Source organism: Anopheles maculipalpis, chromosome 2RL (genome assembly GCF_943734695.1).
Source record: "Anopheles maculipalpis chromosome 2RL, idAnoMacuDA_375_x, whole genome shotgun sequence".
Lineage (NCBI taxonomy): Eukaryota > Metazoa > Arthropoda > Insecta > Diptera > Culicidae > Anopheles > Anopheles maculipalpis.
This window is the reverse complement of record NC_064871.1, coordinates 17,916,565-17,932,293: the sequence shown is the minus strand read 5'-3', so window position 1 is coordinate 17,932,293 and position 15,729 is coordinate 17,916,565. Positions and strand designations below refer to the sequence as shown.

At 46.2% G+C, this 15,729-nt stretch overlaps 4 protein-coding genes across 4 annotated transcripts; 2 read left to right on the top strand and 2 right to left on the bottom strand.

The window, feature by feature from the left end:
- Positions 1–269: 269 nt before the first annotated feature.
- LOC126558172 (aurora kinase C) lies at positions 270–1,602 on the bottom strand. The gene is made up of 2 exons (XM_050214137.1): positions 1,030–1,602; positions 270–968 (listed from the first exon to the last, which is right to left on the bottom strand). Exons 1-2 carry the CDS (start codon positions 1,585–1,587, stop codon positions 294–296), a joined length of 1,233 nt encoding a protein of 410 aa, XP_050070094.1. The 5' UTR covers positions 1,588–1,602; the 3' UTR covers positions 270–293.
- A 1,564-nt stretch (positions 1,603–3,166) lies between these two features.
- On the bottom strand, positions 3,167–7,614 carry LOC126556780 (centrosome-associated zinc finger protein CP190). The gene is given in 3 exon segments (XM_050212265.1): positions 3,167–4,484; positions 4,486–6,920; positions 7,431–7,614. Coding segments are annotated over 2 exon segments (3,702 nt in total). The 5' UTR covers positions 6,870–6,920; positions 7,431–7,614.
- Positions 7,615–7,821: 207 nt separating this feature from the next.
- Positions 7,822–9,399, top strand: LOC126558117 (mortality factor 4-like protein 1). Its single transcript, XM_050214071.1, has 3 exons — positions 7,822–7,998; positions 8,061–8,178; positions 8,247–9,399. The coding sequence occupies exons 1-3, from the start codon at positions 7,971–7,973 to the stop codon at positions 9,367–9,369; spliced, it is 1,269 nt and encodes a 422-aa protein (XP_050070028.1). The 5' UTR covers positions 7,822–7,970; the 3' UTR covers positions 9,370–9,399.
- A 398-nt stretch (positions 9,400–9,797) lies between these two features.
- Positions 9,798–10,640, top strand: LOC126559448 (putative peptidyl-tRNA hydrolase PTRHD1). The gene is made up of 2 exons (XM_050215609.1): positions 9,798–9,983; positions 10,470–10,640. The coding sequence occupies exons 1-2, from the start codon at positions 9,798–9,800 to the stop codon at positions 10,638–10,640; spliced, it is 357 nt and encodes a 118-aa protein (XP_050071566.1).
- The last annotated feature ends 5,089 nt before the right edge of the window (positions 10,641–15,729 follow it).

Below are 15,729 nucleotides of genomic sequence, written 5' to 3'. Positions count from 1 at the left end.
GAAGAGCCACGATCGATGAGACCACGGACACGTTTAAATAGCGATTCAGCCATAGGTGATGTAAGTGAGGTTTATCATAACCGACAACGGATAGATGCAAAACCAAATAAAGTAATGAATCAAACACAGGAATAACGATGTTGTTAAACTATTATAACACCTGCTTATTTTAATACGAATGCAAGATATGTTACTGTTATTTCTAACAAAAAATGGGCGACTAAAGTAGACACATATTTAAAATACTCCCAGTAGACAAACGGCCGGTATCGCTAACGTAAATGGCACTTTGCTTACTTTTTGTCCACGTGCAACTGAATCCACGGATGAATGGCTACATTCTCCAACGGCATACGGCTGGCCGGATCCTTAACGAGCAATCGTGAGATTAAGTGAGCTGCCGCCTTCGTCACGTCCGGCGGTACGGTGTACTGCACTTTCATAATTTTACGGTACGTTTCCTCGTAAGTGTTGGCCAGAAATGGGGCCTTTCCACACAGCAACTCATACGCCAACACGCCCAAACTCCACAGATCTACGGTTTTGGTGTGTGGCTGGCCTTGCACCATCTCCGGCGATAGATAATCGAGCGTCCCACAAAGCGTCGTTCGGGACGATGTCGGCTCGTGTACGGACCATCCGAAATCGGCTATCTTCAGCTCACCGCCATGCCCGAGTAGCAAATTTTCCGGCTTAATGTCACGATGGATAACATTGCGCTCGTGCAGATAGATTAGCGCAGAAACGAGCGAGTACACGTAGATGGCGCACCGTTTCTCGGGGAACCGTTTGCCCGGCTGCTGCTGTTGCTCCTTGAACAGCGTACCGCCCGGTGCGTACTCCAGGATGAGATAGATTCGCGACTCGTCGTGAAAGTAACCGTACATGCGCAGTATGTTCGGATGGCGCAAATGGGACTGGATTTCGATTTCCCGCCGAACCTGATGCTCAATGCCTTGGGCGTGCACCTAAACAGGATGGAACAATGTTAGCCTGACAATCAAGCGAGATGAACCATATGCAACTTACCTGCTTCTTAAACAAAACCTTCAGTGCGATGACGAACTTGGTTTCCTTTTCGCGTGCCAGATACACATTACCAAACTTGCCCCGTCCCAACGGTCGTCCGATATCGAAGTTGCTGAGTGTCCACACTTTTTTGACCGGTTTTTGTGCTGCCACCGGTTGGCTCGGTTCGGCATTTGCGGCGCTCGGCTGTGCCACGTCCGGCTTATCACTGGACGGTGTTGTATCCATCGGTTCCGGCTGGCTGCCATCATCAGTCTTTGGAGGAAGTGGTGGGTTTTCAACGGCCAGTTTACTATTGCTACTGCTGCTGGGTGCTGCTGTCCGTGTGCCAGGTGGTGGTAACTGTGGGGCTTTAAACACGCCCGCTTGCTGTTGCCCTTCCGCCACCTTTCCAACCACCTTGGTTCCATTAGATTTTAGCGTATGGTTTACAGTCGGTCCACCAACTGTGGTGCTTTTCTTCTTCAACAGCGCCCCAGAATGGGACGGGATGGCTGTGCCTGTGGTTATCGGTGCTGGCGCAGTGAATACTTTACGGTTTTCTTTATTACACGCCATGTTTTGTGCGCAACTTTTTTGGCAAAACAAATACGGCCGGGTGCAGCGTCCCCGATCAGCACAAGCACGACAAAAGAATCACTTCAGAACCTGTTTGTGCAAGTGTACACTATAAAATAAAAAAGGCTAACCGTACAATACCGGAATGTTCGCCAGCTCGCGTTTCTTTTATGCTTTTATAGAGAAGAAAGGTGTGAAGAAGGATATGCAAAACTGTTGTTCTTTGAAACTCTGTGGGAACTTTAATTTTTAACGGCTCCTCGTTCTGACAGCTACCTTTTCGCCCGACACGAGTTAAATGACAGTTTTTCGAATATGATCTAAACGTGGCTACCAAGGAGTGTGGATTGGAATTTTCACTATAAACACCTTGTGGGAAAATCCAGCGACGTGTTTTAGAACATTCGCATTTGTTTCGAACGAAAAGCTCTCGGAGTGACCGTTTAAAGCAAAGCTCCTGCCTTATGTAAGGTTCATTCACTCTCCGTTCCACATCGTACGAGAGTAGCGCAAACAATCAGCATTAAATATTGATCATCTTCCTTTGCCTCATCTGCTACGCATGTTTAATGCAGTTTTGGGCATTTTTAAAGATAATTGCGACAATATACAACACGCTGGAGCGAATAGGAGTCCAAACATGTAGTGAATTATGTATAACATTGTTTTCTATCAACTTATCGTATGCCTCTTTTGGTCGAAGAAATGGAGAATCTTCGAGAACTTTTGAATAGAAAGCCTCAAAAAGCACTTTCTCAAAGTCTTACCACCGTCCGGCTTCATTTACATTACGTCACACAAACAATTTTAGCCAGATGGCAAAGTTATACTTCAAATATTTGTATTTATTGCCGCTTTTGCACCTAAGGACATTACAAGATTACAGTGTATCTTTTAGCTTAATTGATGGGTTTCCACTATCCATTTTATATCTAAGAAAAATAAAACGCAATAAATCTATTACACGAACGTTTACCTGTTCTAAGAATGAAGTTTGAATTACATGCTTCTTGAAGGCATGATCTTGCTTATGCTTTTTCCCACAATTGTTTTAATACACGCATACACACACACAATACTTTATAATAATTGAATCGAAAATCATAAATATACCTAGTTAGGTCCAAAGAACCAGATTTTTACACACAATTTCCTCCAACTAGTTAGAAATAAAAGTGAGTTGAGTATAAAAAAAAGCTTAATGCAAAAAAGAAAATCCAAATCCTATAACTACCTTTCTGGGGTTAGTCGATACATTTCGCTTTCGGAGCAGCACAAAAAGAAACGTATCAAAAGTAAAATGTAAAAAAATCTCCTCCTCAAGGGATGGACCCCCCTATTGGACTGTATAACTGTTTGGACTAAAAAAATTAACGTTCTGCTAAACTGTAGCTAAAAATGGCTACGTTACTTACTTTCTTGTCAGGTGCTACAACCGCTTTGCGGTCTTGGCCTGCCGCTGCAGAATCCGGAACCGAAATCCGCTCACGGTCCCGCGCCATCGTCCGCCAATCCGTTATCCCGGTCTTGACGGCTACGATAGACAACGTAAAACTTTGACAAGGTTAACCAAACCGCCTCACAGATCATCATCCTCATCCCATTCACCTAGCAATGAACTAACTTCCTTCGACTTGGCGTTCGACTTATCCTTATCCTCTTCGTCACCATCATCCTCCTCCTCCTGTTCCTCCTCTTCCAGTTCACTGGGATCTTCTGCTTTGCTTCGGCTGGTCTCAGCAGAAGTCGTACCATTTTTCTTACCCTTCGCCGTAACGCTTTCCTTTCCTTCCGCAGCAGCAGGTTTAACCGCTTCTTCCTCTTCCTCCTCCGTTGGCTTGTCACCATCTTCCGCTGTATCCGGTTCGTCCTTTAACGCAGCGTTTTCCTTTTTAATTTCTTTCGTCTTTTTACTTTCATTTTCACCGGTCGCACCACCCTTCGCAGTGCCGATTACCACCTTTGCTATTTCCTTCTCCAAATCTGCTTCCTCCGCAAGCTCATCCAGCTTCGCTTCGGAGTTCCAATCGTCGAGCAGTTTATCGATTTCCTTTTCGGACAGCTTTTCCTCGCCGGATTTTTTTCGCTCCTTCGATGGTGGAGCAGCAAGAGCTTCACTCATGGGTCTCTTTTTCCCTAACGAAGTCACTTCCGTTGAGGGTTTTTTCTCTCCATCCGGCTTTGGAGCAGCTTTAGTAGGCGCAGGAGTTGAAGCGGTTGTTTTCTTATCGATCGTAGCCGATGCTGCTGGTGCCTTTTTTGTGGCCGGCTTTTCCGAAACCTCCGCTGCCGGTGTACCCGGTTGTTCTTCCGCTGTATCCTCCGACCAATCGCCTTCCAGCTCGGATATCAACTTTAACTTGTCCGACTGCTGCCGATCTTCCGAATCATTCAGATCATCCTCCTTCGTACCGTCGGCCGACGTGTCGGGGGCTCGCAGTTCGTCCTCCAAATCCATCAGCTCGTCCTTAACGGCTTGTTGTAACGTTTCGTTCGTTTCCGACGTTACATCTCCCCCGGACATGTCCACATCATCGTCCATGGTGGTGTTACCTTCGTCTTCCGGTTTGTCGGATGCATCCGTACGGCGCGATTCCTGACTTTCATCACCACCTTCGAGGGAAGGTTGCTTGTCGGCGCTCGATGATGCTGCCTTACCGTCGGACAGCGAAACGGATGCTTGTGAATTGTCATCTTCCGAAGCTGTCGTCACATCGGCCACCTTTGAATCGGACTTTTGACTATCGTTATGTTCCAATCCGTCCGGCTGGCTGTACATTACCATTATGTTTTGCGAGGACGTGTCCACAATCTGCACCCCTTCGTCGAGCTGTATCGTTGAGCCAACGGAAAAATTGTCCTCATTTAACACCATTACCACATCGTTACCTGTCGATTACCAAAAAAGAAAAAAGCGATTAGACGAAATCCTCCCAAAGTACCCCCTAACCCTCAAACTTACCACTGCCTGTGCCTGTGCTTTGTAGCTGGGAAATGATTTCATCTTTCTGTGACTGTGTCAGCTGCAGTTCCGTTCCGTCGGCTGTCACCAGCTTCGGCATGGTCTGTTCCGTGCTCGCATTCTCGCCATGCACACTGGCAAGCTCCGCCTCGATGAACTGACTCTGATAGTTGGGATCATCGATCACGACCCCATTGTCACCGACAAGTGTCAGACTGGTGGCAATACCGGACGCCACATTGCTAAGCGCTTCCGCTTCGGACGATGGTTCGAGTGTGATTTGACGTACCGAACCAACCGCACCCGTTGCCTTCGCCGGTGGGAGCGTGATGTTGGACAGAATTTTAATTTTCCCGTCCCCTCCACTAGCCCCCGCCGAGGAGTACGTTTTTGTCTGTGGAGACACCAGTTCCTCCTCCTGCGATTGGTAGTCCTCATCGTCGGTAAACTCCAGCACACCGTCCGCGATGGCACGCTCCTTGTGCTGGTCCTTCATGTGATCATACAGTTCCATCTCCTTCGCAAACACCTTGTTACAGTAGATGCACTGTTGAAGATCGCCCCGGGAATGCACTTCCTCTTCGTGCTTCTGCAAATCGTCCACCGTCATTGCCACGTGATCGCATTCGTCACACCGCGGGAACTTGATGGTGGGCTTCACGTTATGCTCCGTGAACCAATGGTAGATCAGATGTGGATTGCGCTGCTGTGCCTTAAACCCACAGTGCTCACAGATGCGCACATCGATGCGTTCCTTGTGCTTGTGTACTAAATGGTTGTAGAATGCCTTGTAGCTTGGAATGCTGATCGGACGGCCATTAATACCGCACCGAAGGCACAACCAGGGACCGGTAGTGTTTTCCGCACCCTTCGCAATCAGTGCGTGCATCGTTTTTGCGTCGATCGTTTTGGTAGCTGGTTTGGTGCCGGTAGACGTCGTGGGCTGGGGCGGTTTTGTTGTTTCGCTGCGTATGTTAGCCGTCGCACGGCGCACCATCGATAGATCCTGCTTTAAAGGCGTTGCGGTACGTACTTCCATCTTCGATGCCGCTACACTGGAGGACGACGACGACGATGTGCTGGCTGCAGTTGTGTTGGCATTGTTCGGTGAAGGTTTCTGCATGATCTTTAGCTTAATGTTTTTGTTCTTTTTCACCAGATGAGGATATTTTTTCAGCACCTCCGAGATGATCTTGGCATGATCTACGCTGCCAGAATCGTCCTTTACGGTGATCTGTTTCATTGCGGTCGAATTTCCACCCGATCCGGGTGATTTTGCTTCCTGCTTGATGGTACCACCGTGTTTGGCCGAAGCCGCATGAAGACTTGCGGACTTTGCCAGTGCGGCTTTTACCGATGCCGGTGGCTGATAATCCTCATCGTCATCGTCATTAAAGTGTGTATCGTCATCGACGTAGTCGGGCGAATCGTCATCATGCGTCGTCAGCTGGCTGCGCATCCGAGCCGCTTCGGTGAATTCTTTCACTTCATCCAGATTGGGCTTCTTGGCCGGGGGTGACGTAAGTGAACCGCTGGACGATCGCTTTACAACGTTCGCGTTGGTGTAACCTTTGCGCAGCTTTTCGAACGGAGACGTTTCTTCTTCCTTTTTCACCTGTTCGGCCGTCAGCAGTGGCTTGGTTTCATACGTAATTCCATCGAACGATCCTTCGAATCCTTCACCCATTTCTCCGTCATCGAATCGCGAAGGACCCGGCTTAACGTCCTTGGTGCTGTGGCCCGCCCCCTTGTGAGCGTACATATGTACCGGCTGGCGTGCCACCGGTAACCGCGGTCTAGGTCCTCCAACATTCGGTCCTCTCTGGGCGGGCATAACACGCGCCCCTGCACCCTGATACACCGGAGCACCACGGGGACGTGGTGCTTGTTTGTTCAATAGCACCGGTTGCTTCACAATGCGGGACGACGTTTGGCGGTGGGCCTCGAGCAGCTTTAGCAGCACGGTCATGTTCATGTCGGTGGCCGTTTTCAACAGCCGATCGTACATGTTGTACTGGAATTCGAGCGTGCCCGTGTACATAAAGTTCACGATCGGCACTATCACGTCGGCCTGCAGATCCATCGGCATGATCAGCACGTCGTCGTACATTTCGCACACATTTTCCAGATGGTTAAAGTAGTCCGTGCAGGCGGACAGCACCAGCCGGTGCACCTTCAGCTGCGAGTTATCGTTAAACTGTAGCGTCAGATCGCAGTGATCGGTTTTGTTGAAAAAGTTTTGCAGCTTCTGCAGGAAGAACACACCCCAGTTGTCTACCTTCACCGACTTTGCCTCCGCGTATCGCGTCATCTTGCTCATTTGTACTGTGTGTAGGCGGTACCGGATACTTCAATTACATCAGTCACATACCTAAAAAGCAAAGAAAACCAATTACTGGACTGTCTTCTGACCGAAATTTGATCTATGAGCGCTATGTTTGATTTAAAGGGCCAGCGGAGCAGACAGCACACAGACACACAGTTTGTTTACGTTTGGCGCTTTCCCATTTCAGCGCATCACACATCAACAAACTTTCTTTGCTGTACTGTCACAGCATCAGATTGTGTATGTTTCACTATTAGTTGATTGATAATCATACTAATATAGTGTGTGAGAAGCACCAAAATCGATCCGTGATTGTTTTAAACTCCTTCGACTTATCCATCCGGTTGCATCGGTTGGAAAACTGGTTTGAATCAAGCATCCAAACGGGGTTGTTCGAGAAAGAATTTCACCACCCGCCTCTGGGTGCCCTGTACTGCACACCTAACCAATATGTATGTGGTATATGCTGACGCCGATCGGAATGGGTCGCATAATGAGTAAGGTATTTTCAAAACAATCACTACACCTCCATCAAAAACGTTAATTGTTACGCACACTGTGCTCGCTGCGCGTCCTTTTTAACTGCTTTTTTCAGTTCCGGCTGCACTTCACCAAATCAAAACTGTGCTTTGTTTCGAGAACTCGCACAAAAGTTGACTTAAAAACGAACGAAATTTGCTGCAAACCAATATGGCGGCCTGACGACGCTGCTTGCTGAAAGCTTTCACGAGCGTGCGAGCTTTTTCAATACGCGCTGCACGTACCGAGCGGCATTTTCGAAGAGAGCATTTCAAGTGCTTCGAAAATGAAATCGATTCGCATGTAACGGATGCCGGTATATACGCCAAGATTCGGTTCTTCAAACTACCTTCACAGCACCTACTTCGTGTGCTTTTGCTTGATAGGCCGCGTTTTCGGACGAACTGAAGCCAGCTTGAAGTGAAATGATGCACCAAAAACGATTTAGATCTGATGATGACAGACTGAGAAAGCTTTCGCCAAACCAAAGTAGCGTTGTTTCTTTATTTCTCGGGTGTAAACAATTTCATAAAAACTTCCCAACTGGATAAGAAAAACGCCACCGACGACGGGAAAATGGCCCCAAAGTTTAAATTCACCGAAGGTAAGCGCAATAGTACAACGCAACGATGCAACGACAGCTTGCTTACCGGTCTTTAATTACAGGTGAAAAGGTGCTCTGCTTTCACGGTCCGCTGTTGTACGAAGCCAAACTGCTACGATGTGCGATGATGAAAGAAAAGCAGGTAAAATACCTGGTGCATTATGCTGGTTGGAACAAGAAGTATGTATCGAGGCGCAGAGCGGAATTCGCACTGGTTGCATTTTTATTAATACACCTCCTTTCCACAGTTGGGATGAATGGGTTCCGGAAAGCCGTGTGCTGAAGTACAACGAAGCGAATCGTCAGCGGCAACAGGAAGTCCATCGGTTACATTCGCCCCTCGTAAAGAACAAGAAGAGCAGCACAAAGACGAAAAAGTCCGAAACACAGAGTGGAAACAGTAGCCAGAGCAAAGATAACGATTCACGAGCTTCAACACCCTCGAAGGAAGTGACGAAAGAGAAAGAGTCTACCGGACAATCCGTTACTACTGCTACTGCATCGACTACGGCGACCACTACCACCACTACTAGTGGCAGCTCTTTGGGAAATTCGTCTTCTTCAGGAAGAAACAGATCCTCTCTCAAATCCACCGTTTCAAGTGCGAACGTTGCTTCGTCGCCTAGCTCAACCTCTTCGTCTACATCTTCTTCCTTGGTTACATCGGCTGCAGCAACACCCACAACTACATCTGCCACGAATGGAAAAGAAGGCAAGATAGCGGAAGGTAAAGAATTGGGTGAAAAAACAAAAGATGAATCGACTAGCGAGCAAAGCAGTTCTAAGGCGAAAAAACGCGGCCGAACCGACACCAATGCGTCCAACGTAGAATCGGAGGATCAATTCATTTCGAAGGTGGAGGTGAAGATCAAAATTCCCGACGAGCTCAAGGTATGGCTGGTAGACGATTGGGATGCAATAGCGCGCCAGAACAAGCTGCTAGAACTACCCGCGAAGGTGACAGTCCAGGAGATAGTGGACAACTACGTACAGTACAAGAAACAGAGCAAAGTAACGACGGCAACAAAGGAAACGGCCGTCGCCGACATAGGCAATGGGATAGTTGAATATTTCAACGTCATGTTAGGTTCCCAGCTGTTGTACAAATTTGAACGTCCACAATACGCGGAGATGATACAGACGCATCCAGGTGTGCCAATGGCTAAGATTTACGGGTCCGTACATTTGTTGCGCCTGTTTGTGAAGCTAGGGCCGATGCTAGCTTTCACCTCACTGGATGAAAAATCGATACAAACTTCGTCAGGTCACGTACAGGACTTCTTGAAGTACCTGGTAAAAAATAGCAGTACGCTATTTAACATGCAACACTACGTAAATACTAGCCCCGAGTACCATCGGAAGGCCTTGTGAAGGCGTTTGTGGAGACCGATGGATGGAGGCAGAAAGGTGTATCGTTTAAAGGTAATAAACTATATTTTTTAAAGAACCCAACATGTGTACTGTTTCAAAATAGAACCTTTAGGTTAGCATTTTATGTTCAGAAGTTGTTTTACACCACAAATCTTCTTCATTTTATACATACAGGCCAATTTTTTTTTATTAAAAAACCGTCGCATTTTGTTGTGTTTGAAAATAAAGCTCCTTTGGCGATTATTAGACTGTCAAAATGTGCTTAACCACTGTCACACCTTATTTTCCATCGAACTACACACCTTGTGCGTGTAACCCCGGTACGTGCCACAAAACGTAAACAAACAAGGAGCCGGCTGACTTTGATGCTGTTTTTTCCGTGCGTACATCAACAATTTGATTAATTTTCAATCAATTAGTTCAACACAATGTCGGCTGCAAAGTTGGTTCAGTATATTGTCGTAAATGGAGAAATTGCAAAAACATGGCCCAAAGGTGCACTTATCGCACAGTGTTGCCATGCCGTGGCTGCTGTGGCCCATCTATATGCAACCGATCCAGACACCGTGGAATATTTTAAGGACCTAGATAATATGCATAAAGTAGTGCTTGAGGTATGTATTGGGGGGTCATACTTTTATTGTAATACAATCGGACCTATAAAAAGCGAATTCCAAGTTGCTATTCATCACTCTGCACGCTCAATGTTACAGTCGTGTGCATGACGATGGTGCACGATATTCTGAGCAAAGCAAGACGGACATTGCCGTTACCGTAGTACAATCACCACCCGTGAAGAATATTTGAGCGTGTGAAAGCTATTTTAGGATTTTGAAGAGAATTTCTAACACCTACACAAAATATTTGCCACAGAAACTGGCCCTGCAAAGAACATGCACAGTAGCCGCTACACACAAGTACCGTTTTTAAGGGGTTATTTTGGGAATCGCGGTACGAACAGGCTCACCCGCTCATAGTATGCGGGCGTGTGTATTCGAAGCAATGGGTGAAATACCACACACAGTTTATTGTAGGGTTAAGAATTTGGGAAAATGTTCTGATATTTCACTTACCACCTTTTGCTTGCTCTTCCATTTTAGGCACCGGACGCGACCAAGCTGGCTGGTCTGGGGGAAACGTTGCAACAGAACGACGTGAAGCATAAGGTGTGGATAGAGCAGCCGGAAAATTTAGCAACCTGCATCGCCCTGAAACCGTACCCGAAGGAAGAGGTACAAAAGTATATGAAAAAATTCAAACTGCTTAGCTAAGGGCGCCGGGCCGCGGGAAATTGTTTGTTACAATCATTTGTGATATATAGACACGTAAAACTTCCCCAATAACTATTTCTGGCACCGCAACGTTGCGTTTCGGCTCGAGTCCTTGGCAGTGCTCCCCGCTCAGCTCTCCTTGAACCTCGTGCAAAGAGCGCAAACTTGGGTTGCCAAAACGATCGAAAAAGAAGATCAAAACAGATCGATTTTTTTTTTTCACTGCAATACATGATGACATCATGCGGGGGACAAATTTATTACACATAAACACATAAGTGCGTGGTCGTCAAATAGGCCGGCTTTCCTATCCACCGTTTGTCCCATTAGCTGACCAGTGCGGCGGTGATTTTCTTTTCCAAATTTTCCTAGCTGTACGACCCATTTTCACTCTCCGGCTTTGGCTTTGGATGGCACCGAGTAGAAATAATTTTATTTATGGAAACTAACACCGTCCTGTGGGTGGGTGGGTTTTGAAAATTTTGTTCTACGTACACCGCATACGAGCACTGCTCGGTGAAAGTCTAGCCTGAGTTGTCTGCAAAATGGCACGAACATTTGTTGCTGAACAACAGTGCAACATTTTATTTATGCTTTTTTTTCTCCCGTGGCACAATGAATGGAAAACCAAACCAGATCGAGGTGATCCTTTAACCAACGAACGAGCGAACTGGGATCTGCCAGTTGCGTGAGGTGGTTGTTTACAAGTGATACGTGATGCGTAGGGAGGTTGGTATTTTTACAACGATTTGTCGCGTTTGTGCTGCCCGATCAGCCAGCTATCGCTACCATATTAAACGACATTAAAATTGTTTTTTGCTGTATGGCAGTACACGAAAAAAAGGCAACAAAATGGAGTGAAATTCCATGTCTTTACTATTTTTGTCGTATGAAAAATGGGTCGTAATCATTCAAATTAGCTCCGAGGAACCTCAGAAATGAGGCTGGTAGTGCAAACGACAGCGAAGCCGGTCTTCACACGCTAGGACTGGGGTTAAAATTTCGGACTATCCCAGCTACGTGGTATCACCAAGCCAAGTAAGCCATTCGATGGTCGGACATCTACTAGGTGGTTAAGGTCAAGAAGATGGAGAACATCGAAAATGGCCAGATCAAGTCATTTTAATTTTAATCGCTAACGATCAACAGAATAAGTTATGTTACTGTAGCTTAATTCCTTCGACATGTATTCTAGTCCGCTTTTTTTTAAGGATCGCCACTAGAACATAGGAAACTAATTCACTTACAGCGGACAGTAATTAGATTTACTTCTCATCGCAAGCTTCACACAAGAACCTTCAGCTTTGTGTCCAACGTCCAGATAAGGCTTGCTTCCACACGATCAGAATCTGAGTGCTTCATAAATGAAGTTAGCGTAAGTCTCCCAGCATCCAGCGCGCTAACCCTTCGCGATCAATCGCAGTACCTAATAATCATCGCGTGTCGTTGTATCGTAGAATATGGTGCGCCTGGTACGTGCCCATAAATCGCGGCAAATATTTACCCACCCCGGTCCGTTTGTCTTGGGGTGTAGAGGGAAAGCCATCCATTCGTATCACATTTTATCCATGTGTGCTGCGTTGTACGCGCACAAAAAAGGTCCTTGCTTACAGACACAAACGCCCCGGATGACATAATCGGCCAAGACGACCTTTTCGGAGAAGTGTTGTACACCAAAGCAAACAGCTGGTGGACCATCGGTGCAATAATTGAAGGGACCTCCGAGCGGGGTACCGAAAACCATCCTCTTCCATAAGCGTGGAAAGTGTGGCCACCGTACGGGTGATGTTTTCTGTGTGTTACCAAACAGAGCATACTGTCGGCGTAGGGCGCATGGGTGGGTGGGTTTTTGGAGTGGAGCGAAAATTAATAACCACCAGTTTGATCTTCGAAAAACTCGTTCTTTATGGACATCGACAATGGACGCGCACATGCGGTCGTCCTTGCGTCTGAGAGGTTCTCTACCTCTACCCGCTTTGTACTTCCCGCTACCCCGTTCGACAGAAACATTCGCACTTTTCCCTTTGCAGTGCCTCCAGTGGGGAACCGTGGACATCGCTTACGGCCATGAGGTGGCTCCAGTTTGGCGAAGATATCATCGACGGAGAGAGCGAGATAGCGAATCCGTCAATCTGGGCATACACACACACACACACACACGATGGGATGTGTTTCGGGGGGATATGATGAAATTATGGGAAGGTGGGCAAACCCTACCGCTACCCCCTTTAGGAGACACAATACGGCCACAAGCCGAACAACCAAACTATGCTGGATCGCGAGTGCGGAGCTCGCGGTTTCAACTTGTTGTGTCAGCAGCCCGGCTACAACGAGAGGCCTCTTTTTCCTTATAGGGCACGAGTGGTGTATGTGCTCGAAAAGGTAGTTTGTATTAAAATTTCTGTGCAGTGATTCACCAGTTTATGGATTACGCATAGGAATTGGAGCGATGCACGGCTGGGATAAGAGAAATCGGTAAAGTCGAGCAGTCTTATCCGATGTCTAATTTGATTTTGGCTTATGAAGGATCTTATGCGATATGTTGCAGTTTGTATGGTTTATAAGGACCCTTGGTAATTCGTTAACCAACTAACTAACTATTCACAGACCTAAACCAACCCAGGTTGTTAAAAAATCGTGTGCAACATAAAACGAAACAGTCCTCGCTTGTGGACATAGTAGCGTAAGAATAGATTCTTACGCTACTTACGCTACTTACTTACGCGGGTCGGTCAGTGTCATTTGCTCTTCGCTCACACACACACACAAAATTGCAGAACAATCAAGCACATGCGATGCAACTCTGCCGTGATTCATTCATGGTGTGCAAAAATGATGAAATGATCATTCCGGCGTTGGTGCAAATCTATTTCAAGCCAATGTACATTTCGGGGCTCATATGATCTTGTTGGCTAAAAACTAGTCAAATATCGGAGATAGAGGAATGCAAAGGACAATGGGGATAGTGTTGGAGTAAAGGTATTGTAGAATATGTTAGGCATTTTTAGCATTAGTTAATAATCTCTAGGACCACATGTTTGATTCTGCGTCCGGCGGCGATTCTAGACTCGGCGTAGAACGTATCAGATTAGAATTCAGAATTCGTTTTCTGGCTTAGTGAATCGTCCGGGATTTCCCAGGGCACCAGTTTTTAGGTCCAAGTTTATGTAAAAATCATCCTTCCTGTGACCTCTTCTACTAATTTTCGTCGTCTTCAAAATTTCCTCGATATCTTGTCTTTGTTTGGTGTGGTTCTAATGGACTGTTACTTTGTCCGCAAAAGTGTAATGTGTAATGTTTTGCATGATCGATCCTCGAATATCGTTGTGTGGTTTGGTTGCTAGCTGGGCGGCAATTTGCGATTTGTTTCTTACTACCACTATCGCTGTCGCCTGTCTCTCTGCAATCTCTGAAGACCCGACGTTCTCATACCCAATCTTCCTTTAATGCTGGACTTCGGTGGAAATTCCATTGATGCTCCTATCCCTCTTTCCTCGATAACTCCTCCCGTCCCTTGCGTGAGAGATCTCCCATTCACATCTACTAGGCTGACGCGTTACGGCTAGAATGATCCAATTTCCTTGGAGTGCAAGTAGCTTTCAAAAATTGTCAGCATCTATTTAATTATCATTTCCCGTGGTCACTTTATTGTTCCCCTCTCTGTACTTTATCTCCCAATATTTCCCTTAATGTAGCTCTAAGACGCGTGCTTTAGTCACGAAACGATTGGATTTCGAATCCATTTCGGACCATCTCCCTTAATGGAGGAGTGGCTATCCTGATACAGGTTCAAATAAGTTAAATGAAGGAAGAGATTAATGGTATTAAAATCTCTTCAGGCAAAACGTAATAGTAGGATCAAGGATTATTATAAGGTACTTTAGGAAGACATTTTAATTCACTTGTTGCATTTATCCAGCAGAAAAGTTTGAGCTAGGAAAAGATTGCTTCCAATTCCACTGTGGTCGAATTTAGTCATTAAATAAGATCACTAACAGAAAAACGGAATCGTCAAAATTGATCTCGAACGCATTTGAGCAACCTACCATTTGAAGCACTGCAAATGTAGGTGCTAATGTTCGCCACCAGGTAAAGGTGAATAATTGATTAATTGGCGTAATTAACAACGCACCAAGCCGGCCAATCATAAGACACCCCAAAGGAGATCGATCATCAAGCAAACCGACCTTAAGACGAGGGGACACGAACACTGTTAACCAGTGGAAGGAAGCAGCAGCGTGATAAGTATCACCTGCACGGTGGTGGTGAGTAGCCATTTCTACTCGCCGAAGTTGGTTCGTCGAAGTTTGAGATTGACTAAATGCCGAATGATCGTTTTTTTAACTCTCGCAATCAATTCCCATGGCAGTTTTTACACCAGTTTATTCAACAAAGTGAAGTTGAACGATTTATTGCACCTTACCATCTGTTTAACCCATTCTGGGTAGAAGCTACTACGAGTTGGACACTTGCATAAGTGTCTGAGCGCTGTAACCTTATGACCCCATTTGTATGTTTGACCTTCGGCCAGATATTCTCCCCTGCGATCTGCGACTCGTAAGTAATGTAATTAAAACGGGAAGAAATGAAACACGCCAGCTGGGCAAGTGGGGTCTCCGGAATGGAGGCCAAAAGAAGGACGCATGAAATAGAACGTACTTAAGCTGCTGTTTTTGCCTAATATGGGCACAGAATTGAGTGTGTCTGTGCGGATTCACAGCAGTGCGGCCGACAGTTCCTGCCGACAGTTTCGAGCCTCGCGAGCAAAGACTATGTGACATATACGTTCGCTTTCCAGACACTGGGCACGAGACGGCTGGCGTAATAAGTTAAAACCTCAACCCTTCTACCGTGCGCTCCGAATGCTTCGCCCCTTACCTGTCTGGTGCACGGAGCAACGATAAGATTTTGTACCATTTGCTTTACAGCATTTTGTGACGTACGAGTAAACGGCTTGGCGCCAGATGTCTTTACCAGCCTAATGTGACAGGTAACTGACGGTGGTGCAATAATGCGCGATCTTTCCAATTAATCGGAGAATATTTTTTTTTTGCATTCAATCAATATTATTTAAAAATGAATATATCGT